General features: G+C 50.4%; 1 protein-coding gene across 2 annotated transcripts in view; it reads right to left on the bottom strand.

The window, feature by feature from the left end:
* Positions 1-25961, bottom strand: part of PRDM5 (PR/SET domain 5) — a 113759-nt gene that overhangs the window by 30020 nt on the left and 57778 nt on the right. For both annotated transcript variants that reach the window (XM_036315173.1, XM_036315174.1), the window contains exons 8-13: positions 23179-23258; positions 20216-20300; positions 18854-19011; positions 9448-9541; positions 5226-5386; positions 4848-4941 (exon numbers count right to left, since the gene is read on the bottom strand). In XM_036315173.1, the coding sequence (XP_036171066.1) occupies positions 4848-4941; positions 5226-5386; positions 9448-9541; positions 18854-19011; positions 20216-20300; positions 23179-23258 (672 nt within the window). The remainder of the gene's footprint in view (positions 1-4847; positions 4942-5225; positions 5387-9447; positions 9542-18853; positions 19012-20215; positions 20301-23178; positions 23259-25961) is intronic.

Raw genomic sequence — 25961 nt, 5'->3', positions numbered from 1 at the left:
GGTGGGAAATGTCAGGAAAGGGCTCCAGGAAACGGGACTATGCCCTCCACAGGGGACATCCAGATGCCACATGGAACCCCTTACCAGGGTCTAGCCCAGCCCCTAAGCAAGTCACCCACCGGGAGTCTTTAACAAAGAAAATGCATTATGACAACAACCATGCAAAGGTGGCTAAAGGCAATAGGGGGAAACCCGATTCTAGTCTAATGCATGCTATTAGAATAATAATTTATTAACGCTGCCATTATTTTATGCAATGGAATATTAATTAAAGACGTGAGAAGAACTCTGGTTCTCACCAAAGAGCAACATACTGATATTAAAACAGCATCTGACGTTTGTGGAGGGAGTGAAGGTTAGCGTGTGTGCTCACATACAAGGACCCTAAAGCCCCCGAATACTGACTATCCATCGATGGCTACAAAACCACCTCACTGTCCAACATCTGGACACAAATCCTTTCCAAAGATCGTTGTTTAGGTCACATGAAATTAATAAAGAAAAACCTTGCAAATCCTGGTATTCTTAAATGAGGTATCTTGATACACTTAAATTAGGCCACGGATTTAAGAAATGAACTTGACCACTTGGTCAGATGGCTCAGAAGATCAAGTTTTATGTCATGCCAGTAAACACACTGAATGCGACAGATTGAGCAGTAATGGCCAAGAGCAACTTGGAAGATTAAAAAATATATAAAATAGCCCGGCTGGCGTGGCTCAGGGGTTGAGCAACAACCCATGAACCAGGAGGTCACAGTTCCTGCCTGTGGGGACAATTTGCATAATTAGTCTTTTATTTTATAAGATTATTTATTGCTAGTGTTTTTAAACCTGTGAACAAATATTCTAAAAATGAATGGATTCCTTTAATAAAAAACATTAGAGAAGACAGACAAGTAGTGGCTGAAATCCAAGTAGAAGCAAATTATACTGAACCTCTATTCCTAAGCAGATCACAGGTATTTACTGAAATATTAAATGTTTGCTGAGACAGTGATTTATGACTCGGTTCGAACAGCAGCATGCAGCCAGCCCGGAACAGAAGGCCCACAGCCGGCATCTACGAACACGCAGACCGGGGAGCTGCAGGCAGGTAATTAACCTTCTGGCCCAAAAGCAGTTCCTAGAATTTCTCTCATAATTTATGAACGACGGTCAGAATCCCTGTCACAGTCCACAGATTCTTGCGGAATCACCCCAGTTCCAGCTGACCTGAGACGCTGTGGACGGTCGGGAGGCAGAGCCGCTGTTCCTGCTGCCCTCGGGGTGCCACCGGCGGCACTCCAGCCCGGGAGGCCGGTGATGAATGACAGCTGCCTGCCGGGCACAGACGCATGCTCTCATATGAACCAGCACGGAGTAGTAAGGTCTCATGGACCGTTGGTTTTGTGGTGGGAAAGTGTCTCCAGAGTGAAGTGCTCAGTTAGACCATAAGTAACATGCCACACCCCTACGCGTCCAAGTGCAGATGAGTATCCTCAACTGGCTGATGACCCAGAGGATGTCATCACACATTGTGGGAAGCATGTACGTAACCCATGGTAAGTCAGGAGCAACGGGAGGTTAGGGGGTATTGTTAGAGAACAAGGGATAAAACACCAGCCAGGTGACACTGGAAAACGGAAGCCTTCGTTCAGTTCTGGAGGAACCACACACGAGTTCTGTAACGAGCAAATCACTGGATTTTGATGTGTGTGAATTCAACTAAGAGGCTTGAACTAGAAACTTCCTGAAATTCCTTTCTATACTAAAAGTCAATAATATTATATTTTTCCCTGGCCAGTGTGGCCCAGTTGGTTGGTCATCATTCTGTCCACTAAAGGGTCGCCAGTTCAATTCCCGGTCAGGACACATGCCCGGGTTGCGGGCTGGATCCCCGGTGGGGGGGTGTGCATGGCCGCCAATCGATGTTGCGCTCTTGCCTCAATGTTTTCTTTCTCTCTCTCCCCCTCCCTTCCTCTCTCTTTAAAAATCAATAAAAATATTTTTAAGAAAGAATACTATAGTTTAATGATGTATAAAAGCAAAATGTCTTGTGCACATTTGATGTACATGCCCTTATTCAAATCACCTAATTACGAAGAATGAGTAGACTTCAGAAGGTAGATACAAAAGTTTATGAAAAATAACATTCTCAAGGATAATGGAAAAACCAAATTTTCTCAGATTTCGCCCCAGCAGTACCGAAGGATGGGAATGGGAATGGGGCAGAGGGACAGAGAAGAGGTGAGACAAGGGTACAGCTGATACAACTGGTTGGTTAGCGAAGGCAGCAAAGGATAAAGTCAACCAACATGTGAAGAACCAGAGGCATTTTTCAAAAGGTTTCCTTTAAACAGAGAAAATACTAAGATTCCTCCCAGAAGGAACAGACAGGTAGTAACTGAATAGCTAAGTTATCACCGTCTTAGAGAATGGCCGCTAGTCTGAGCCAGAAGGGTAAGAGCGGTTCAGAGAAAGTGAACGTGAAGTAGACACACACCACACCTACACACGAGACAGGAAGTGACGCACGACACCAGCAAATGGGAGGAGGAGCCCGAGGCTGCGGCCATGTCTCCCCTTCATAAAACCGGGCTGAGGTTACGAGAGAGAATCCGCTTCCCAAAATACTGATGGACGGTTTGAACACTGTAACAACAAAATGAAACCGGCTCTTTCAACACCATGAGGAGACAGAAAAGACCATGACCTGCATAAGCACCTCGGCACACGGCAGAGTGCTCAGTGCCTGTCGCCTCGCGGAAAGGCCATCCGTTGATAGCCACTTCCTGGGCGCAATAAAGCAACCCATCCGCTGGGTAACGTTCGGGGGAAACTGGGGGGACTCGGTGGTTGCCGGGTGAGAGTTGGGGGACGAATGGGCAGAGCACAGAGGGTTTCGGGGCAGTGAAACTCCAATCACGGGCACGTGTTGGTATCATTTGCCCGAACCCACAGGATGTCCAACAGCAAGAGGGAGCCTTAAGGTAGACGCTGGGCTTGGGGTTTATAATGTGTTGGCACAGGTTGATGGATTGTAACAGACACGCCCCTCGGGCTGGGGATGTGGATGGTGGGGCGCTGTGTCGGGGGAGGAGGTAGATGAGCAACTCTCTGCACCTTCCCTTCATTTTACTGTGAGCCTAAACTTGCTCTAAAAATAAAACCCTTTAAAAAAAAAAAAGCAACCTGGTGAAACTACGTTTAACCGCCGTGTACTCTGTATGTTATTGCCGCTATAAAGGTGGCTCAGGAGTACATGAACATGGGAATGTGAAAATAAAAATTTTAGAGCACCTTTCATTTGGCTCTAAAGCACAACACTTTCAAACTACTGAAGTAATGTTAAGACCTTTAGAATTTCATTCCTCATCTTTTATACTGGAGAACTTAGAGCATTTTATAATTCTTGTGTTGTATATTTTTTATAAATATTTATTGATTTCAGAGAGGAAGGAAGAGGGAGAAAGAGATAGAAACATCAATGATGAGAATCATTGCTTGGCTGCCTCCTGCACGCCCTCCACTGGGGATCAAGCCTGTAACCCCAGCATGTGCCCCAACCAGGAATCGAACCATAACCTCCTGGTTCATAGGTCGACACCCAACCACTGAGCCATACCAGCCACGCTCCTTGTGTTCATCATAACAGCTGGGTAGAAGGGACCACACTTGGATTCTATCTCCTTGACTAGGTAGGTCATTCCCGTACTCCCTGGACTGGCTGGGCCATTTGCTGTCTGAGCCTCAGGTTCAGTGACAGGAAGTGAGCAGGGCCGTGGGAACCTGCCCCGCCCGCCCGGCCTTTGCAGCTGAGTGTGGAGGTGAACCGATGAACACAGTGCCGCGGTAACCGGGAGTGATGTCCGAGTGATGGGAGGCGGGGGCCTCCTGGTCGCTGCTGGATGAGACCCCCAGCAGGGGCCAGATCACTACCCTGCTGCTCGCTACCCGCTGCTCCTGGCTATGCCAGTTCCACAGGGTCAACCTCATCACGTCGGATGAACCCACCTCTACTGCTCTCTGGATAAAGTGGGAGTGGGCACCCCTGTGACCCGGGACGCACAGGGACCCACGCGGGAGGCTCAGCGGGAAGGCGCGGCCTCGAGGGGCAGAACCGGCGGCTCTTCCCGGGGAGCAGTTTGTCCTCGATACGAAGTGACCATGACTACGGCCATTCAGACTTGTTTTTGTGAACACTTGCTTTCTCATATAAAAGCAGGGAGCCTGTCATTTAAAGAGAAAGGAAGGACGAAAAGAAGGAAGGACAGGAGGGAGAGGGAGGGAGCTGGAATTAGAGGAATCAAGGCACACTCAGAATGGAGGAGAGTTGAGTCCGCTGCCACGTAATGGACCGCAGACCCGTCGGATGAGGTGGGTGCTGACGTGAGCACGGGAAGGCCTGTGGCTCAGGGAGCCCACATCTCCCCAGTGGTCTGTGTGCGAGTCAGAGCCGTCACACCGACGGATTTGAACGTGACGGATGGGAGAGCCGGGGAAGGGTGTGAGGTCCTACAGGACAGGGCCTTTGGGAAACGCCGCTTCCTGAGGTTGACAGGAGGATTAAGAGGAGGCCCCCGGCCTCCACAGGGAGTGATCCGCTCCCTCTTCTGTCCCCTGGACAGTGTGTACATCACATCAGTCACAGCACAGCCAGACAGCGAGCGGCTTATCTCCACGCTAGATAGTTTGAGAAAGGCAGCTTATTCAACATTTTTCTAGAATCAGAAATCGGATTTTATGAAACTTTAAGGGAGAAAACAGGCGAGATGGACTCTCCGTCGGAGATGTTTTGTGGCATTAGGACGCCCTGGTCCCGGACGACCCCCCTGCCCCCCCGCGGGGCCTGAGCTGCCCGCTCACCTGTGTGGCTGCGGATGTGCACGCGGAGTGTCCCGCTGCTGGCGAACTTCTGGCCGCAGTACGGGCAGGTCTTCTCCTTCTCTCCCGTGTGTGTCTACGGGGGCGGGTCCAAAGAGTTGAGGGTCAATCCAGAGAAACAGGTAACGATGACGAAGGGCAAACCCTTTCCTCCTGGCTTACGTTTCATTCAAGTGATTCAGTCTCACAGCGAGACTTTAAACCACTGTCACGCGCATCCCCACTGGTTCCAAACCCCTTAGACCCACGCATCCGTGGGAACTTGAAAATAACCCTGCGGGCTACCGTCCAGGCCCCGCGGCCGCCCGCCTGCAAGGCTGCCCCGCGCGAGGCCGGGAGCGGAGCCGCGCCGGCGCTGACCTTCTTGTGGCTCCGCAGCACGGAGGGCGTGACGAAGGCCTTGTTGCACAGCTCGCAGCGGTACTTCTTGTGCCGCTCGTGCACCACCTGCACGTGCACGCTCAGCGTGTCCTTCCTCTTGAAGGTCGCGTCGCAGTGATGGCACTTGAAGGTCCTCTCACCTGGGAAACAGGAGGTCACAGGAGAGGAAATGAGGTGCCCCAGCGGGTCCCGCCAGCGGCCCGCACACACCTGCTGGTCTTGACCCCCCGCAGGTTGGCTTAGGGCTCTGACCGCGTATCCCACCCGCAAAGGGGAGTGGGTCACGACAAGTTGGGTTCCACATTTAGAATCTCTGTGCGGCCAGGAAAGCCCTGTACCTTCGCATACTCTCAGCCTCTGCACCTGGAAATGTGGGCATTGAATTCATTTCCTGAGGGTCCATCAACTTGTTTTAAAAGTACGTTTCCAGGGCAGGGTTTGAGCTAAGTGAGCCTTGTGGGGACAAAAGGCCTCTGTCAAGGAGAGGAGCTGCACTGGGGACCCCTCATTTCTCCCCTCAATCCCACAACGGTCCACACGGCCTTCCAGGGCTGGGGCACGGGCAGGCCTGGTCACTGGCAGCCAGCTGGGGGGCGAGGGCCTGAGGGAGACAGAGTGACCTTCCTATCCCGGGACGGGGGCCTCGATCCCCCCGCCTGCCTCAGCACGGTCTCTGGGACTTGGTCTCAGGTATGTGGACAGGAACCCCACAGTGGTCCTTAGTGGGCGTGAAGCTGCTGGGGGAGGGGTTCTGCCCAGGCTCTCAGACAGTTTGGGGGGGACAGGGGAGCCTAGAGTGGCAACTCCTGGCTTAGACCCTAGAGCAGCGGTTCTCAACCTGTGGGTCGCGACCCCTTTTGGGGTCGAACAACCCTTTCACAGGGGTCACTTAAGACCATCGGGAAATACATATATAATTACATATTGTTTTTGTGATTAATCACGATGCTTTAATGATGTTCCATTTGTGACAATGAAAGTGGGGTCACCACAGCATGAGGAGCTGTGTGAAGGGTCACGGCGTGAGGAAGGTTGGGAACCGCTGCCCTAGAGCCCCGGGTGCCTTCATTCGTGGCCTCGGCTGCAGGGGAAGCAGCTCAGGGAGCGCTGGGCACTTTCTAAAGTTCACGGAACGCCATCTCTCAGCTCTTCCTGGCACGTCGGGCTCTCGGTGACCCTTTCCAGCACTCTAAGCGGGGAACGCGCACAATCAGAAGACAGCGCCTCCCGCGGGAAGCCGTCAGTGCACGTAGCCCACGGCCCTATGCGTGCGAGACGGACTGTCACCAGATGCATGTTCCCCTTTAGAGAACAATGGCATCAGCACAGATTCACACGTTCACTGGGGCAAGCGACACGGGCAACTTTCTAGTCTCGGTGAGAGGTGGCCTCGGCCCCGCCCCCTACGCCTCCATCACAGCCAGCGTCCCTTTGGGCCTGTGGGGTCCTCGGGCTCCTTCCCAGCACACTGAGGGACAAAGAGAAGGGAAGGAGAAAGGGGGAGAAGGCAAGCCACCCCCCTTGTGTTTTCCATCAGAAAGCGGCTGTTTCGTCTCTCAGAGGCCTGTTGAGATCTGGTGTTTGAGACAAAGTCACGTGGGGGCCACGCGGGAATCGAAGGCCGGGGCCGGTTCTGAGCGCTTCGTCGGCAGTTGCTTAGTGCGTCTGTGTCGTGGGGGGTGCTGTGGCGACCCAGTTTGTCTCTATGTGTCTCTTTAGCTAGATCTGAACATTTCTTTTGTGTAAAATGTAGAACCAGTGAGAGCAAAGTGAAGGATGAGTTGACACAAGGTTACGAATGTTAATTATACCAGATCTTAGTCAGACACTGAAAGGAATTAAAAACCAAATCCTCCAAGATTGCGCCTGGCCAAGCACTTTCATTAAACTGTCAAGAGAAGCAAAATGCGTGACCCTGAACAGCACCTCGCTACGCGGCACCTTTCCCCGCGCGTTTTCATTCCGGGGTTCTTGGCTTTAAAGTGTATCAGAATTTTAAAATTCTGTTGAGATTTTATCTGATTTTACCAGATTTCCTTGCCTTCAATTTATCCAATTTTTCCCCCCATTTTAAAATCGAGAAGCTGGCTAGGAGCCTGCTTTTCGGCTTTCAGAATATTAGAAAATGGCAGTAATTTCCAAAATAATTGTGGCAAGTTTTCCTCGTGCCGTGAGCGCACGGCAGTGTCTGATACCACCTCCACGTGGTAAAGTTAAACGGGTTTTAAGCGTCCTGTTGTGTCAGGCACGGTCTGGTGTTTTGTCCTCCGTTTGCACCGCCCAGTTTCCCATCCTCCTTAAATCACTCGTTTCCTCGCCCAATTCCAGAGTCGACCTTTCTAACCACATGTCGTGATGCAGCTTCATAAACCCCCTGATCAATGTGCTGATCAACTTTATATCAAACACACAGGCACGGCCCAGCCTCGGTGGCCTCAACCCTCTGCCTCAGACTGATCAGAACCAACAGGATGAAGTCAAAAGCATTGGATTCCTTCTCCCGAGAATTCCGTGCTGCTGTTAAAAATAAAACTTCGGCCCGGCCGGCGTGGCTCAGTGGTTGAGGGACGACCTATGAACCAGGAGGTCACAGTTCAATTCCCGGTCAGGGCACAGGCCTGGGTTGTGGGCTCCATCCCCCGTGTCGGGGGCGTGCAGGAGGCAGCTGATCCATGATTCTCTCTCATCATTGATGTTTCTATCTCTCTCTCCTTTCTTCTCTGAAATCAATAAAAAATATATATTTTAAAAAATAATAAAATAAATAAAACTTCATCTATCCAAAGAAAAATGTCCTGAGTCTGAGGCCACGGTTGCAAGTGTTCAGAGTATGAACGAGGCTCCCGTGTGTAAGTCCTTGTTCTAAAACCCACTCATCTCAGAACAGTGGTCCTTCCCGACCCAAGGACAGGGAGACGGGATGGAAGCGCCGGCTGTTCCGTGACACGCGGGGCTGATGAAACGTACAGCTGCGCGTTGGAAGGAGAGCGGAGAGTCTGCTAAGAACGTCCCCAGAGCAGCTTTCTATGGGAAAAGATGCCTTTCATTACCATCGTCAGCTCAGCTTTCATAAAAGCCTTAACATCTTTATCATTCTGATTTTTCGATACTTCCATGGGCCAGAGAAAATTTCTTCCAAGATACTATCTTATCTGTGCAATCAGCTGTCAAGAATGAGCAACGACTTCGCTTCCCTCACAAATATTAAAAATGCAATCAGCAGTGGAACCTTCATCTGTGGAGGGTGATCTACTGAGTAAACAACTCCAATTAGAAGCAAGAAAAGCAACTGTGACTCGTGACACCGTTTTCCCTTCTGTGTCAGGTGCTGTGGTCACGAACACCTGGACGCTGCCCCCACTTGGCCCTTCGGCTTCGCGGTCGCACTTTCTCCTCTACAGCATAGTGATGGCCTCGGTGAGGTGGCTGTGTATTCCGGGGTCCCCTCAACACGGCTCTGGGTGTGACGCTAGGCAGACTTCCGTGGGGTGGGTGTGTCTGATAAACAAAGGAAAACCGCACCCCTGCACCCCTGCCCAGGAAGGGCGTGCTGAGCGGGGAAGAGCGGACGGACGCAGAGCTGGCTGCTCCCCGCACCGCGAGCCGCTCCCCGCACAGTGAGCCGAGTCCGTGCTGCCCTCTCTGCACCCCATCCTCTCAGTTCCTCAACTCAGAGGTCACGTTCGATGTGACGCTGACCTTCCCCATCAGCAAAGGCCTGTGAGCTCCTAAAATCACATTGCCCCCCCCCTCCCCCAGCCTCTGCTCTGTTCCCTTAGTCCTTCATGTATGTCTCACTGGGCGGGGCCACACCTCGGTGAGATTTGCGGGTATGTAAGCCCCTGCCACTGCTACTCCCATCAAACTGCAAAACACTTCGGCAGCCAAGAATGTACAGCCTTACATTTAAAAGGGACCAAAATGTCTGCTTTAGAGCAAATTTCAAAGCCACCTTTCAGGACACAGGCTATGTGTTCCATACAAACTAAATGATGGTGCGAGTGACATAAAATAAAATGTCTCCTAAAATGGCTGATCTTCCTGTGGGAAAACAAACAAGAACGAGGGAAGATGAGAGGCGATTACTGTCCTGTGTGCACAGCAGACAGCTCCTTGGGGCCGGGGGTGGGCCGGGGGTGGGCCGGGGGACACAAGTGCAAGGTCATCCCATCCCGGGGCCCTGCCCGCCTGACGCACTTACTGTTGTGTATGAGCAGGTGTCTGTGCAGGGAAAACGGGGTCCGGAATAGGGCCTTGCATTCCTCGCACTGGAACGGCCTCTCCTCGGAGTGGGTCTGCGGAGGAGAAACTGAGTCAGGAGGACGCGGAGCCCACACATCCTCACAGGAAAGGGAGCTCCGGGTCCAGGTGAGAAAGAGGAGAGAAGGGGACGCGGCCCATAACCTGCTTCTCCCGGTGACCGCCGTTCACCCCAAACCACTCTCACCAACATGCTGTGCGCACGGGACAAGCAAGCGTCCTTGCACATTCTCGCACCGGATAGACGTTTCACACGTGTTCATACGTGGTCCAGGAAACGGTGCCCATGACCCCAAACACTCCCCAGCATGCAGCAGGGGTTTCTCGGGCTCTCGTCCAACAAGGGTGTCGTTTCTCTGAGACTGAAGCGCCTTGACCACCAAGGGCTTTAACTGCGGGGCCGGTGCCTCATCAGAAAGGGACAGGGCGACCGTTTCCACCCCCGCCCCCCGCCACGTCAGTGACCACCTCCAGGGGACGTTCAGTCCTGGGCGATGCTCCCCCCATTAAACCAGGACAGCGACTCGTTGTAATTAATGCTCGGTAGATGCGTTAAATGTTTATTTTGTGTCAGATGCGAACCACCTTCCATGAGTTAGTTCACTTAATTCTAGCAGCAACTCAGCGAATAATGCTCTACTGTCCCCGTGTACAGATGAGAAGACTAAGGCGCCAACAGTCTCAGTCATTTGCTAACTGTCCAATCGCACAGATGCAATGAGCATCATAAAACAAAATATGCTGATAAACAACAACTGCAAACCGCCTGTTAGATCTAAAACTCAAAAACAGAACCCCTGCCTCCCATCCTACACCAGCATTCATCCATTTGGCGAAAATCAGTGGCTAAAGCCCGGTTCCACCATGAGTGGCAAGGTACCACCAACCCGTCACAAGTCACACTGTGCCTTATTACAATAAACAAATCACGTAACTGATGGAGTTTTACGATGCATGTGGGATAAAGATGAAGGGAACACTTTAAAGGAAAGTCACCATTCACAGCCTAGTGATTGACACATTTCCTTCATCTGATGGACATTGTAACCCTACTAGAGGCGAGGCGCAGGTATGGTCCCGAGGCCTGGCCTGCGATCAAGGCCATCTTCCCCAGCTGCCTGCAGCCGGCCCCGCCCCCTGCTGCCACCCATCCCTGGTTCCCCATTCCCCATTGGATGATCGGTGCCTGACAGCCGGGGGAAGGGACCGAGAGGTCGGCTGTTCCCGCCTGCTCGCCAGCCCCACCCCTGCTGCGGGTCGCCCTCAGTGTGTGGGGCGACCGGCGGGGTGGGGGCCTTGGTCTGGCATCTCCTGCATCCCCTGCCACCCATCCCCGGTTCCCCATTTGCCATCAGGCGATCTGAGCCTACTGGTCGGGGAAAAGGACCAAGAGGTGGTCAGTGTGCCTCATAGTGAGTGGCCCAGCGGTCGTTACGGTCGTTCCGCTGTTAGGGTCAATTTGCATATTACCCCTTTATTATACAGGATAAACATAGTGTTGCTGAGAAAGGTATGATCATGCCTGTTTTCGGTTGTGAAAAATATAGAGAAAGGATGAGAAGAACAAATACTTTAAAAATCAGGATAAGCTACAGATATTCGAATGTGCTATTTAAGCCATAGAAATTTAAAATGGCCCTGGCTGGTGGCTCAGTGGTTAGCTTGTCAGCCCACACACAGAAGGGTCATGGGTTCAATTTCCAGTCAAAAATCAATGGAAAAGCCCCAGACTGTTTAGCTCAGTGGATAGAGCATCAGCCTGTGGACTTAAGGCCCCAGGTTCGATTCCGGTCAAGGGCACGTACCTCGGTTGCAGGCTCCTCCCCAGCCCGGGCCCTGATCAGGGCTCGTGCAGGAGGCAACCCATTGACGTGTTCCTCTCACATGGATGTTTCGCTCTGTCTTTCCCTCTCTCTTCCACTCTCTCTAAAAATCAATGGAAAAACATATCCATGTGAGGATTAACAACAACAAAATATCAATGGAAAAAAATACCTTAGAATGAGGATTAACCAAACAAATAAAAAACAAATCTAAAATGATAGGTGGAAATAAGTAGAGTAATAAAATAGAAAAAAGAATAGTTTTCTTTTACTACAAAAATACATGATCATTTAATATAGGAAAATATGGCATTTCAAATAGATAGGAAGACTGTAACATGTTTAGTAAATGGTTTTTAGGCAACCCGATAGAAATTCAGAAAAAAATAAGTTTGGTCTAGTTCACACCCCTTACAATAAGATAAATTTCATTTCAATTTAGGTGTGTGTTTGTTTGTAAGTTTGTAATAAAACCCTAAGCATACTAGAAGAAAATACAGTGAATTTTAATATAATTTTGGTGCTCACTTCGGCAGCACATATACTAAAATTGGAACGATACAGAGAAAATTAGCCCAGCTGGCACGGCTCTGTGGTTGAGCGTCGACCTGTGGACACAGGCCCGGGTTGTTGGCTTGATCCCCGTGTGAGGTGTGCACGAGGCAGCCGAACAGTGACTCTCTCTCATCATGGATGTTTCTATATCTCTTCCTCTCCCTTCCTCTCTCTGAAATCAATAAAAATATATTTTTAAAAAAGGGAGAGAAGATTAGCATGGCCCCTGTGCACGGATGGCATGCCGACCCGTGCAGCCTTCCATAGTAGAGATGTACCTACGAACTCTGAGTGGGGGGAGGCTTTCTAGGCATGCCAGAGCCCGGACACTAGCAGGAGAGAAAGCATTAAATTTTAAAATGCGAGGCAAGACGGTCTGAAACCTCGGGTTGCTCCAGGCTTCCAAAACATTACGTCCCACCCTACGTCGGGCTTCCTCTTTCTCCAAATCCGGGGCGAGACACTGTGGATATGACGTAGGCGGCTGAGTATGAGAGAACAGAACGTGGGACAGCAAAGTGCTTTGCAACCGGATTAGGCACACCACAGCCACCACGGCGAGATACCAGCTGGAAGTCAGCAGCGTATTTGAGCAGCAACCTGTCCACAGAGCCAGGTGAACACACACCTTTGTCACGGACCCGCCACCGTCACCCGGGCACGATGGCGTGCGGTGTGGACGTCTCAGCGTTTAAGCCGCAAGTGCTGTCGCTCAGAGGACCCTGGAGACCACCTGCGGTGAGGACGGTGGAGGGACAATGCTGCCACGCGTGGTCAGAAGACTTCCGTCCCCAAGATGAATTTCTTTTCTTTTTATTTCTTTTTGTTGCTAATCCTCACCCGAGGATATTTTTCCATTGGTTTTTAGGGAGCGTGGACGAGAGAGGGAAAGACGGAGAGAAACATCGATGTGAGAGACATATGACTGGTTGCCTCCTGCACGAGCCCCGACCAGGGTCGGGGAACCCACAGCCCAGGTACGTGCCCTTGACCGGAATCGAACCAGGGACCCTTTGGTCTGCAGGCTGATGCTCTATCCACCAAGCCAAACCGGCAAGGGCCCCAAGAAGATTTCACAAGTACCCGGTGAAACTCAGCTTTTGTGAAGTGACCTAGCCTTCCATTTTTCACCTCTAAAGGGAGACGAACTTTTCACCGACCTCAATCGTATCATCCTTGAGCTATAGCTCATCCGTTCAAATGCCAAGTCACTGATGGCACCACCATCTGCCGCTGCGCTAACGGGTCCCCGCACCAGCCGATGAGATAGACCCTGGATGCACCACGTCTGATGCCAGTGCAGATGTGGAAACACACGAGAAAACGTGTCACACTGTTCATCACACGTAATACAATGTCACCAAGTGCAGCATAACTTTTATATCATAATTTCCAAATCAGCACACTTCTAGCCGCACAGACCAAATATTAATTTCATGAGCACAGAACACAGGTTTCATCGGGCCACTGGCAGTTGAGATGATAACCTGCTCTCAGTCACAGCCACGGCTCCACAGCACCAGCATCTGCGGAGATGGTCTTCTTCTCGGGGTCACGCAGCAAAGCAAGAGAACTTTCGTGAAATTCAGAGAAAGCACAGAGAGAAAATAAACGTGGAGAAAATGCTCCAGGAATATGTGTGTTAGAACCAGTCTCTTTTTAAAAGAGAGAGCTTTGTTATTAACGACTCATGTCTGCATATCAGAAGCACGTTACCGTCCCATCGGGTCACAGAATAAACTGAAAGCTGCCTACAACGTGCGTCATCTGGCTGTTAACAAGGCCTGTGAATTAAGTTTTTACTGTTGGCTTTATAACTGGCTTCCTTCCTCGGCCTCGGTCTCACAAAAACGAATGCAACTGGAAAGACAGAAAAGCAATCTGTTTCGCTGAGCTCAACACAGGAACAAGGCAGCTCGCTCCACACAGAGAATTGGGATTATGAAATGTCAGCGATGTTCCTACAGAATTACCGCCCGTGTGGCCAAGCCCAGCCCTTGCACTGCTTACAAGACACAAGTCCATTAGCACAAAGCCATAACCCAGGGAGCCAGCTCTAAATCCCGCAGCCGTAAGGGCACCGAGGCGAGCAAAGGGCACTTGCCAGCAGAAGGGACGCCCGTAACTGTCAAGAGTCTTCCTGGGGGGGCCGCGATTAGGTTCCCACTCAGGGCGCGTGTCCCCCACGCTGCCCACAGATGCTCCCTCAGGCTTCTAACCAAGATGCTTCTAACACAGCGGTACTCAACCTTCCTAATGCCAGGGCCCTTCAATACAGTTCCTCATGTTGTGGTGACCCCCAACCATAAAATTATTTTCGTTGCTGCTTCAAAACTGTAATGTTGCTACTGTTATGAATCGTCATGTCAATATCTGATATGCAGGATGTATTTTCATTGTTACAAATTGAACATAATTAAAGCAAAGTGATGAATCACAAAAACAATATGTAATTATATGTGTGTTTTTCGATGGTCTTAGGCGACCCCTGTGAAAGGGTCATTCGACCCCCAAAGGGGTCGCGACCCACAGGTTGGCGACCCACAGGTTGAGAACCGCTGTTCTAACAGCACTGCTTCCAACAAGGACCCTCTGGCTCACTACACTGGCATTAACTTAAAAGTCTGCCTCTACCGCCAGCCAGTGTGGCTCAGTGGTTGAGCGCTGACCTATGAACCAGGAGGTTATGGTTCAATTCCCAGTCAGGGCACCTGCCCAGGTTGTGGGCTCGATCTCCAGTAGGGGGTGTGCAGGAGGCAGCTGATCCATGATTCTCTCTCATCAATGACGTTTCTATCTCCCTCTCCCTTCCTCTCTGAAATCAATAAAATTATATTTTTTAAAAAGTCTGCCTTTACCGTGTCTGCCATGGATTAGCTGCCCGATCCTAACAAGTGTATTCTCTCTTCCACGATGAAGCTCTGTGAATATAGGGAAGCAGGTAGCACATTGCAGCCCCCTCATCTGCTAGCCTATAAAGGCAGGTGGTGTGAGCACAGGTACAGCCTGATCAGACCCCTACAGGAACACCCGCTGCGCCCCCTGCAGCAGATGCAAGAGGAGAAACCCACGCAAAGGTGGAGTCAAGTGGCCGCGATGCAGCGATCGGGACTGACGTCTAGTCTCCAATGTGGCCCCTTCCGAAGAAATTGTCAAGGATGCTTTTTGTTACTGTGCAAAACGTACCTTATGCTTTTAGAGCCTAATCCATAACCTATTTAGAGAGAGACCAGTCCTTTCCTTTAAGAGCTACAACATTTCACCTGAGCAAAGTCTGATCTGCAGCGATTAGGTTCATGTTTAATGAACATGAACTGTTTGACCAAAGACATACTTTCTATAACAAAAATCCAACACGTACACACACGTGGACACAGACACAGACACACATCAGTCCATTAAATGACCCTCATTCCTACCCTTTCTGTGCTATTTTTAATGGCTACCCCGTGGCTCCTTGAACTGACTCCAAGACCCACAAAGTGCCCGTGGCCCAGAGTTTGGAATTCACTGGATGAGTTATCGCAGGAGGCCCCGTGGAATTATTCCGAGAGGTGTGACTACAGGTCCCAGCAGGCCAGTAGAGTTCACCCCTGGAAGGTTAGGAAAAGGGTCTTTATTAGCCTAGACACAGCTCTGTCCCCAGCAGCTTGTGTGTGACGTCATCAGGACAAGTCCTCTGTGCACGCTGCCACCATCACACGAGGACTGCCAGCCCCCGGATCTCAGCGGGTCCTGCCAGTCAGGCGTCCTGCCTGGAGGAGGAGGCTCACCCTCCCCAGTTCTGTTTTGCAATAAGTTTGATAGTGAATAAGGTGGAGGGTGAAGACTAACTGAGCAGTGTCTGTGTCTGCGGTTCTGAACCGCCTGCCCAATTGTGATTTACAGGATCTCAATATCCTTGGATGTAGACAAACAGTCTTTACTTTAGCTGCATCCTAAACGACAGCTATGAATCCGGTCCACGATGACCGAAAGGACCAGGGAGAAGGGAGACTAACGCTGACCCACATGACCGGCAAGAGGATGCAGAGAGCCATTCCGTTTCAGAGACAAAAAATCACTCCTTCAAAATGTCACTGCCTACTGTCATACCCACAAGGAAAGAGTCCATTCCCTTTTCAAGCAAACCTAAAGGTTATACTAACTGACCGAAATAAGTAAGTATAATAAAAATGCATAGGTTACATAATCAAAAACCAACCAAAAGTGTCCATTGCTTTAAAATAACCACCGTCAGTCACGCTAAATGAAGCCCGTTGGTCTGACTCGTAATGGTTTTTCCTGCTTGCGTTACACATCCCCATTTTTCCGTTTCTTAACTAACTGGCCACTTGGGACTCACGAGAGAAGAAAAGGTTAATTCGCTTTTTTCACATGATGCTTGGAGACCACTTCGGACAGTTTCCCGAAACCAAGGCAAACACGTGCTAGGACCAGACACAGCAAGCGCGCATGGGTCTGCAGCGAAGGCTCGAGGGGGCGTCCGCCTTGGACACTGCAGGCCTTGCTGTTGCTGTCCTTCCCAAGACATCGTTATTACTTCCATATGATTTATGGCCCCCAGTCTGAGCGATGGTGCCGAGAGCACGGGCCAAATCCCACATGGCACATAACAGCAGCCAAACTGTGAAAAACTCATAAATGCGGGCAGATCAGTTTCATCAAAGAGAGAACGAGAGAGTTCCAGCGGCCGGGCAGGAAGCGGGCCAGGGGCGTGTTCCCGTCACGCAATTCCAGAGGCAGAAGGTGGGCGCCCGGCCGACGTCTGAGGCCGCGCTCAGCACACGGCTCGAGAAATCAGGCAGCGGCCACCCGAGACGCCATCAATCAAACCTGCTCCCTCCTGGTAAGGCGGCCTCTTCTATTTCTTGGTGGATGAACACGGAAGCTGAAACCCTGACTTTGTAGATGATGTCAATAGAGATGTCTTTGGAAAGTCCCAACAAACGCCGGAATAACTACAGCTGGTCCTTGAACAACAGGGTTTGGACGGTGTGGGGCCACTTACAGGCAAGGTTTTTGTTTTGTTTTGTTTTGTTTTCAGTAAATACTGTAAATGTACTTTTGTTTCCTTATGGTTTTCTTAACTTTTTCTTTTCATGTCTATGCGTTTCATTGTCTCACTTTATGGAAATAATACAGTGTACAATGCATATAACATACAAAGGCTGTGTTAACCGACTGTTTATGTGATCTGTCAGGCTTCCTGTCAACAGCGGGTTCTCAGCATTGAAGTTTTTTTGGGGGGGTTAAAAATTATACAAGAGTTTCGACGATGGGGGCGGGGGGTCGGCGCCCTAACCTCCACATTGTTCAAGGTCAACTGTATAAATCCAATGGAATACTGCGAGTGGGGAAAAAGTAACGAAGTATTTTAAAAGATAGTATATACATGACCCTTAACAGCACGCTTCCATGAACCAAAATCAATAAGCAAATATTTATTACACCACAAATGCACGTTAACAGACATTTCTGAGATGTTGAGTCTCTTTGGACAAATTTTCTAAATTCAATGCAAACATTACCTATTACATACACAAGGGTGGTAAGATAAAACTGAACATTCCGAAAGAAGAGCTTGCGGAAAGTGTAGGAAACGCAAACAAAAATCAACAGAGAAAACTGAGGGATGACAGCGTGAAGTAAGTCCTGTTGGGAGGAGGAAGGGAAGGGGGGTTAGAGGTCACACCCATGAGGACCAGTGTCAGCTGTTCCAGGCGTGGTGGGCAGAGTGAGGACGGGAAGCTGCTGAGGGCGAAAGGATGGGGCGGCAGGGGGGGGGGGGGGGTGGTGGTGCTCTGCCTTACCCAGCACTGGGATCTGCTAATAACACGAGAGCCCAGAGAGGCGGATCAGGTGAGCTCGGGGACGCTCACCTGGCAGCAGGGACGGCAGTGGGAGGTGGGGAGACGAGAAGCCTCCTTGACGGGCATGACCGTGATGCTAAGCAGTCAGCAGGATGGTAACACAACGTCTGACTGCGAAGGGGTGGGATTAGGCGGAGGAGAGAAGCTTTAAGAACTGCCTTCTCGCCCTGACCAGTTTGGCTCAGTGGATAGAGCATCGGCCTGCGGACTGAAGGGTCCCGGGTTTGATTCCGGTCAAGGGCATGTACCTTGGTTGCGGGCACATCCCCAGTAGGAGATGTGCAGGAGGCAGCTGATCGATGTTTCTCTCTCATCGATGTTTCTACCTCTCTATCCCTCTCCCTTCCTCTCTGTAAAAAAACCAATAAAAATATATTAAAAAAAAAAAAAAAAGAACTGCCTTCTCATTCCAAAAAGGGGCTAAAATTAAAAGAAGGCGCAGGGTCATTCTATGCTTTAGTTGTGAACAAAACCAGGGAACTCCGAGAGAGAGGCTATGGGGGCAAAAGGCAGGAAAAGGTCCTCCCGGGACATGCGAAATGCTTCGGGTCAGAGACATGCCCAGTCATGGGTCAAGCAAGCGGCCCTAAGTGCGGGTCTGAAGCTTGGATTCAAGAAGCAAATCCGCCGGGATTCGTCAGGAGAGAGTTGGTGGCAGAGGTCACAGCTGGGCCGACACAGAGGAGACAGGAGAGGACCAGCCAGGGCTCCGGCCAGGCCCTGGGAGGGACCCGGGCGTGTGGAGAGCCTGGAGGCAGACCTGTGCAGACTGCACCCGTGCTTGCAGCAAGGGAGGGAATGTGGGAGGGAACGTGAGCAGCGTGCCCCACCTCAGAGGGAGGAGGAGGAAGCCTGCGTGACTAGTGCCGTTCCGAAGAGAGGACACAGGACCCTCTGCGTGTGCAGAGAGCGGTCTCAGAGGGTGGGAGGTAGACACGGGGTCCCCAGGCCACGGCCCGAGTGAGGGCTCAGCCACAGCACAGCCTCCTCCAGCTGTTCCAGGGACGGCCGGCCCCCGACATACAGAAAGGGCTTCAAGGAGAAACGACGGGAAATCAGGGCAGCGCGTCGGGAAAAGGGGCAGCGGCAGCCTTACCTTCTTGTGGTTCTTGTACACGTTCCGGTGGGCGAAGCCCTTCCCGCAGCGCTTGCACTTGTAGGGCTTGTCCTCGCTGTGGATCACCTTGTGGGCGCCCACCTGGTCCAGCCGCTTGAAGGATTTGTTGCAAATCTCGCAGCGATAGGGCCGTTTCTCTGCAGAGAGGGAGAGCAGACCCCTCAGATCGACATGGAGCGAAGGAGCGAAAACAGCCTCCCCTCCCGGGACTCCTCATGGGAACAACCCTGAACGTGATGGAAGCGCCTGCAGGGCCCCCACCGCCGCCCACCGGTGCTGACGGGCCTGCTCGCCAGGAAGCGGAGCTGGTTCATAGAGACCCGCTTCGTACACTGATGGTGCGAAGAGCTTAGATATAAAGATCATTAAAGTCCAACGAAGAAATCCCACTTCCAAGAGGAAAACCCGCCAGTAGGTGCGAGCTTCCATCAGGGCCACACTCCGGCGCGAGGCGTGGCCTGGCCATGATGGACATGAGGACTTAAAGGACAGACCCGCCTCCTGCTGGGCCGGGAGTCCGGCCCGGGAGACACCACGCCCCGAGGCGGCCCTGGAACCCCTGTGCTCACACGCCTCATGCTGACAATGAGGTAGGAAGATGCTGTTTGTTTCTCACAAAGCCCTTCTGAGGGGCACCCGTTCCCGACCTCTCAGGTTCATTTGAGAAAACATCTGTCTCTGTCTCCTAACACAGTGGGCATTCAGCGACACTGTGACCTTCATGGCCTCACGTTACCGACTTCCTAAACTCCAGAAAGAGACCTCACAAAGCACAAATCATCCTCAGAGCTGGCTTTTTAAAAATCTGTATTACAGACCCCTTTCTGATGCAAACGTGCTTGCACTGAAACTACGGCTTTAAAAACCAACATCCTCAAAGTGGATGTCTGAGCATCTCACTAACGTTTACCGGGACCTCAGTGAGACGGGAAACGCATCTCAAGATGGAGGGGCTGCAACTGCGGCCTCGGTCCCCCGGGTCAGGCCCTCTGCAGACTACGGACAGAAACCAGCTCATTTCCCTTCCCGGCAGCTGTGAAGCGTCCGAACCAGTGCCCCATGTCACAGATGAAGAATACAGAGCCTGAGGCTCAAGCAGGACTGAGGAACAAACTAAAGGGGGGCTTGGAAGACCTTCGGAATCATTGAGACCAGCCACCCTGGCTCCATAGACAGGCTGAGGTCCAGTGAAGTTAAGTAACTTGTTCAAAACCGCATGGCTGGGGAATGGCTGCACCACAACCAACAGCCAGGTCTCCTGACGACCTCTCTCAGCGCTCCTGAGTGACAAGGCAAACATCGGTAGTGATTTCAACAGAAAGTTAAAAATATGTAATTTACCTGAGTGGGTGATCATATGACGTTTTAGCTGATTCGCCGAAATGAATTTCTTCATACATTCTTGACAATCAAATATCTCATGGATCTGCAAAAGGTTAAATCAACAGTTAAATCAACTGTCAAAGCCACATACGTTTCATAGAGCTCAAATAAAAGTATAAACATGTGGAAGTTGCTACGGCAATAACCTAAACTATGTATTATAATTCAGCCCTAATTTGTTCATTCTATCCTATGTATATTAAAACTAGAGGCCCAGTGCACAAAAATCGTGCACTGGGGGGTGGGGGTGTCCCTCAGCCCTGCCTGTGCCCACTCGCAGTCCTGGACCCCTCACTCCTTACCACCTGTCTGCTCGCTGCTCCTCAGCACTACCGGAGGCAGGAGAGGCTCCCGCCATTGCTGCTGCACTCGCCAGCCATGAGCTCAGCTTCTGGCTGAGCAGGGGGTTTCCCTGTGGGAGCACACTGACTACCAGGGGGCAGCTCCTGAGTCGAGCATCTGTCTGTCCTTCCCCCGCCGCCCTGTGGTCAGTGCACATCATAGCTACTGGTCATTCTGGTCGTTCCGCCGCAACGGTTACTTAGGCTATTATTATATAGAAGATTGCAATGAGCCTAAGTTAATTAGTAAACCCATGTCATCTATAATAATAAAAGCATAACATGCTAATTAGACCAGGTGCCCTTCCAGATATCCTTCCTTCTGGACAAAGCTGCGGCGGGGGAACCGTGGCAGAAGCAGCAGAGGCCCCCGGCCTGAATTTTGTGCATCGGGCCTCTAGTTGAAAGAAAATAAGATTGCACACTGTTTAACTATGTAATACTGCTGACCTACCTAGTGCATATTAAAGCTAGCCTTTCTGTAAAGCATCACACAGTGTGTTATAATAGCAGAGCCGCTGGGCCCTGGCAGAGAGAAAGGTCACGGCGAAGTCCTGTCCAGGCATGGATGGCAGTGCGTGGTGAGCAACGAGGGGAAGGCCGTTGTCTCCCGGCAAATGGCCCCCTTGATCTAAGTGGCCCTAAAAAGAGGGAGCAAGTGGGGACACAGAACCCAGGGCTGCAGTCTTGGCCTAAATTCTGAGCCCGACGAATGGCAGGTCGGAGGCTGATAGCACCTTCGCTTTGGTCAGAGCTGACTTGGTGAGTTGGCCAAAGCAGTTGTGAAAAGCAGGGAAAAGGGAGAGAAACAAGGAGAAGCAAAAGATGCCATCCCACTCGTCTGACTTGTATCCCAGGATGCAAAGTAACTGATCTGATCTAATCTGATCAGGAGATGGGCGGGGTCAGAGAGCTCCAGGTCCCTCGGAAAGCCAGGCGAGTCTCACAGCATTCCCACGGCCAGGACCACGTGGTGCAGAGACCCTGCCTGGGACATCTGGAAGGCTGTCTCTTCCACCATCCGAGGCCCACCCACAGGAGCAAGGGCTCAGCATGCAGTTTATTTAAAGATAGTAAGTACAGGTTCATATTCTTTAACTACGTTTCTGTAACACATGAATAATGCCCTTTATGATGGCAAAATGCTCTAAGAAAGATGAGATGCCTTCTCAGCCACACATAAATGAAATCATATTTATTTTCATTTTTAATGCTAAACTTTTACTAGAATCTACAACATAAAAATGATTAATGCATTTATAAAATGGAAACTTAAAATACTGCACAATAATAATCATATTTGTATACTTCTAACTCTCATGGCTCCTGAATCATGAAACACTTTTAAAGGTTGAATTGAACTGATATTACCCAAATTATAAAATAGAAAGCATTTACTGTGCATGAAAGCAATTTTGCATTAAATATCTTCTTTATAGTGGAAAATTCAGGCTAAAGCTATTTTCAAAACTCCTAAAAAGGTTTAATAAAACAACCAGATTTAAAGTGAAAATGATAAGTAATGCTATTTATTTATGCCTAACGTTAAGTAACGTACATAAATGTCCATTGATATGGGTAGTAATAACACTAATTTCAATCCCAAAATAAGTAACTTTCAAGAAGGATCACGCCCCAACTGGCTTGGCTCAGCGGTTGAGTGTTGACCTAAGAACCAGGAGGTCATGGTTCGATTCCTGGTCAAGGCATGAATGATTCTTTCTCATTATTGATGTTTCTCTCTCTTTTTCCCTCTCCCTTCCTCTGTGAAATCAATAAAAATATATTTAAAAAAATAAGGATCAGAGTATATCTTATTGGAATATAGGATAGTATACAGTAATGTAGGCTATTACACTACCAGTGGTTCTCAACCTTCTGGCCCTTTAAATACAGTTCCTCATGTTGTGACCCCCAACCATAAAATTATTTTCGTTGATACTTCATAACTGTAATTTTGATACTGTTATGAATCGTAATGTAAATATCTGATATGCAGGATGGTCTTAGGCGACCCCTGTGAAAGGGTCGTCCGACCGCCAAAGGGGTCGTGACCCACAGGTTGAGAGCCACTGCACTAGACGAAAATGTAATTCGGCATCGTCTTAAAGCACCACCTACTGGCAATGTGAAATACTGCAACCAACCTCTACTAGACATTAGATGTCCCCAACCATGTGGATCGGTCAAAGCTGCCTATGGCTTCAAAAGGGCTACGTCAGAGGCGCGAAGCAAATGCCACCTCAAGCTCATCAGTGACATTAATATCCTTAGAGACAACGTGGGTGCTGTTCTCCACCCCCACCAGCTAGGATCGAGGTCTACCAAGATCTGAACAAGCAGCAAGGATCAAGCTTGTAGGAGAAGGAAATATTCAGGAACTATGTCTACTGATTCTGAACAAGAGCTCAGAATATTCTTTGGACGAGGTTACTCTTCTACATCTCAGTCTTTCATGTTACTGTGTTTTTATTGAAATCAATGACAATATAAGAAATCAACTTAGATGTACACGGCAGACACCATACATGACTAAAAACATCGGACGCTCTGATGGGCACTCATCTTTATGCCACTGACCTTCCTGTGCTCCTGCAGGCTGGATGCTGAAGAACACTTTTTATTGCACACGGAACAGATGAGCTTTTTCTTAGGATCTCCTGAAACAGAACAAAACACCACCAAGAGCTAAATGAGGAGCATTGGAAGTAGAGTTTCTCAGCGTTTCCTCTTCACGTCTTCTCATCTTCCTCCTAGCACTGGAGTCCCAGCTCCTCCCAGAAGAGATCGGGGGACAGTTTATGACTATTTACCTGAGAATGGAGATAAATGCTATCGCCCATAAATACAAAATCTCAGTGAGCATCCACAGGATCTGGGCGAAGGGGAAAGGTGGGAAGGGGGCTAAGGGAGTCAGCACCTTCACTCTGCTTTGTCCTGGGTGACCCTAAAGGTTCTCTCCATCCTCCCAGCATCCCTAGGTTCAAGGACAACAGCTCCTAGCAAGCCAACACTAGCCTGTACACTACTTCAGTTTTCCTGTATTCAGGCAAATCTGATATCTGACTTTCAGATTCCATTTTCAAAAATATTTAGGGCCCACCCTAGCCAGTTTGGCTCAGTGGATAGAGCGTCAGCCTAAGGACCAACGAGTCCCAGGTTCAATTCTGGTCAAGGGCACAAGCCTGGGTTGCGGGCTCCATCCCCAGTAGGGGGCGTGCTGGAGGCCGCCAATCAATGATTCTCTCTCATTATTAATGTTTCTCTCTCTCTCCCTCTCCCTTCCTCTCTGAAATCAATAAAAATATATTAAAAAAAACAACAACTCAGCTTCTCTCTTCTCAGCATCTTCAACTCATATCCCTAAAAGGACCATCTGTCACCATCAGTGTAACAGCGGGGAGACCGTCTCTCTCCTGGAATACCGGCCTTCCCAGCAAAGGATCCCACCGCCCTGTGTGGACACTGCTCTCAAGATGGAATATCCTTTCCCCAAAAGTCTGTGCGGGCCACGGAGGAAAGGAAGAAGCAAGAGGCTCAGAACGAAACAGACGGGGTGCCAGGCCCAGCGAAGGGTGGGCACGGCGACCTCTGGCTGCACAGTAAGCCCCACATTTTCCATGACCCGCCCGCTGCAGAGCAAAACAAGCACTTCGCTTCATAAACGCTTTCCTACAAAACCGCCAGGGGCTTCCAGAACGAGTAGGATTATAAGGCCCAAGGCCAGTGACCAGCTGCCGCAGAGCTGGGGCTGGGGGAGCCCAGGCTGGAGACCGCCCGCCCGGCGACGGGGAGAACGCACAGTCCCAGAGGTGTTTCCACATCTGGCTTTCCACTTACACCGCAGACTCACTTCACAAACGACAAGAAAGATTTGCTGTAACACATCACAGACGGAGACGGAGACGGAGAAAAGGAGAAGAGCGTGTTACACCCGACAGCTCGACATGGACGATGAAGGCGGGCCATGCAGAGCCAGGAGCCAGGAGTACAGGCAATGCAGCCTCCTCAGACCCGCACACACCCTCCAGGAAAGGGACAGCACAGCCCTGCGGATGGAAACTTCTGCTCAAAACTTAAATATGTTAAAACTAGAGGCCCGGTGCATGAAATTCATGCACTGCGGGGTGGGTGTCCCTCAGCCTGATATCCTTAGCATTGCCATGGAGGCAGGAGAGGCTCATGGCCAGCTGTGAGCCCGGTTTCTGGATGAGTGGTGCTCCCCCTGTGGGAGAGCACTAACCACCAAGGGGCAGTTCCTGCATTGGGTGTCTGCCCCTGGTGGTCAATGTGCATCATAGCAACCGGTCGTTCCGCTGTTTGGTCGATTTGCATATTAGCCTTTTATTATATAGGATTTTATAATAATGAGATTTAAGCATTTGGAAATTCTATTTTAGGCACTTAAAAAACACTTGAGGGCTATGCACTTTAACAGAGTTTAAAACTGCATTCCAGTCAGATTTTACTGACTTTAGTATTGTATATTCTACACTAAAGACACTTTTGTTGAGCTGGCTCTTACAGTTAAATTAGGGACTATTAACAATCTTAAAGGGCCACAGATGCATGGGCATCCGGAAGCTCTGTTTCCAGGCCAGTCCTTCCTTCTCCAGGGCTCACACGCAGCTCACACCTGAAGGGCAGCCCAGACAAGGTGGAAGTGCCAGATCACTCACTCACACCAGCCGGCAGCACCCTGCGTGTCAGCATTAGAGACAAGGCACAAACAGGGACAGTGAGGCTGACCCTGATCACCCTCCTCTCCTGAATGTGAAGGTCGTGGACAAGAAATCCAGTTTCCTCGTATCAGAAAGACATGCCACCCACTGCCCAGAAGCCGAGGCAGTAGGATGCCCTGGAGGAAGTGGGTGCAGCAGGGGCTCTGGGACTGCACCCTCCTCTACGGACACGCCTCCCGGGGAGGAAAGCGAGCTCTGAGGGTGCGGGGTCTGCTTGGCTCAGTGCAGTGCATTCGGTCCCTGAACCGAAACAGTCACCGTGTGTCAGGCGGATGCAACCCCGTGACGGTCGCCTCTCACGCCTGCGTCGTTGTTTACCCAGCCATCGGAAGAATACAATGGCATCTGCTGTCCTCATCCAAACAGTCAATCAACCCCCATGGCACAAGGCAGCCGGTCATTCTCCCCGACAGAGGAGAAGAGAAGTGTTAAAAAGCGGAATTTTCCTTTAAGGATAAGAAGGCAGATGAACTCAGGCAGGAAAATGACAATCTGCCGAAATCGAATTGGAAAAGAAACAGTGTCAGGGGAAAGGGAACGCCTGTCCGCACACGCGTGGAGGGAAGGCCAGCTGTCTGCTCCACAGCGACAGACAGAGGGCTGCAGACAGACAGACAGACA

The sequence above is a fragment of the Myotis myotis genome, unplaced genomic scaffold (genome assembly GCF_014108235.1).
Source record: "Myotis myotis isolate mMyoMyo1 unplaced genomic scaffold, mMyoMyo1.p scaffold_m19_p_6, whole genome shotgun sequence".
NCBI classification, from domain to species: Eukaryota; Metazoa; Chordata; class Mammalia; order Chiroptera; family Vespertilionidae; genus Myotis; species Myotis myotis.
The sequence above is the reverse complement of the archived record's forward strand: the minus strand, read 5'-3'. Positions and strand labels throughout refer to the sequence as shown.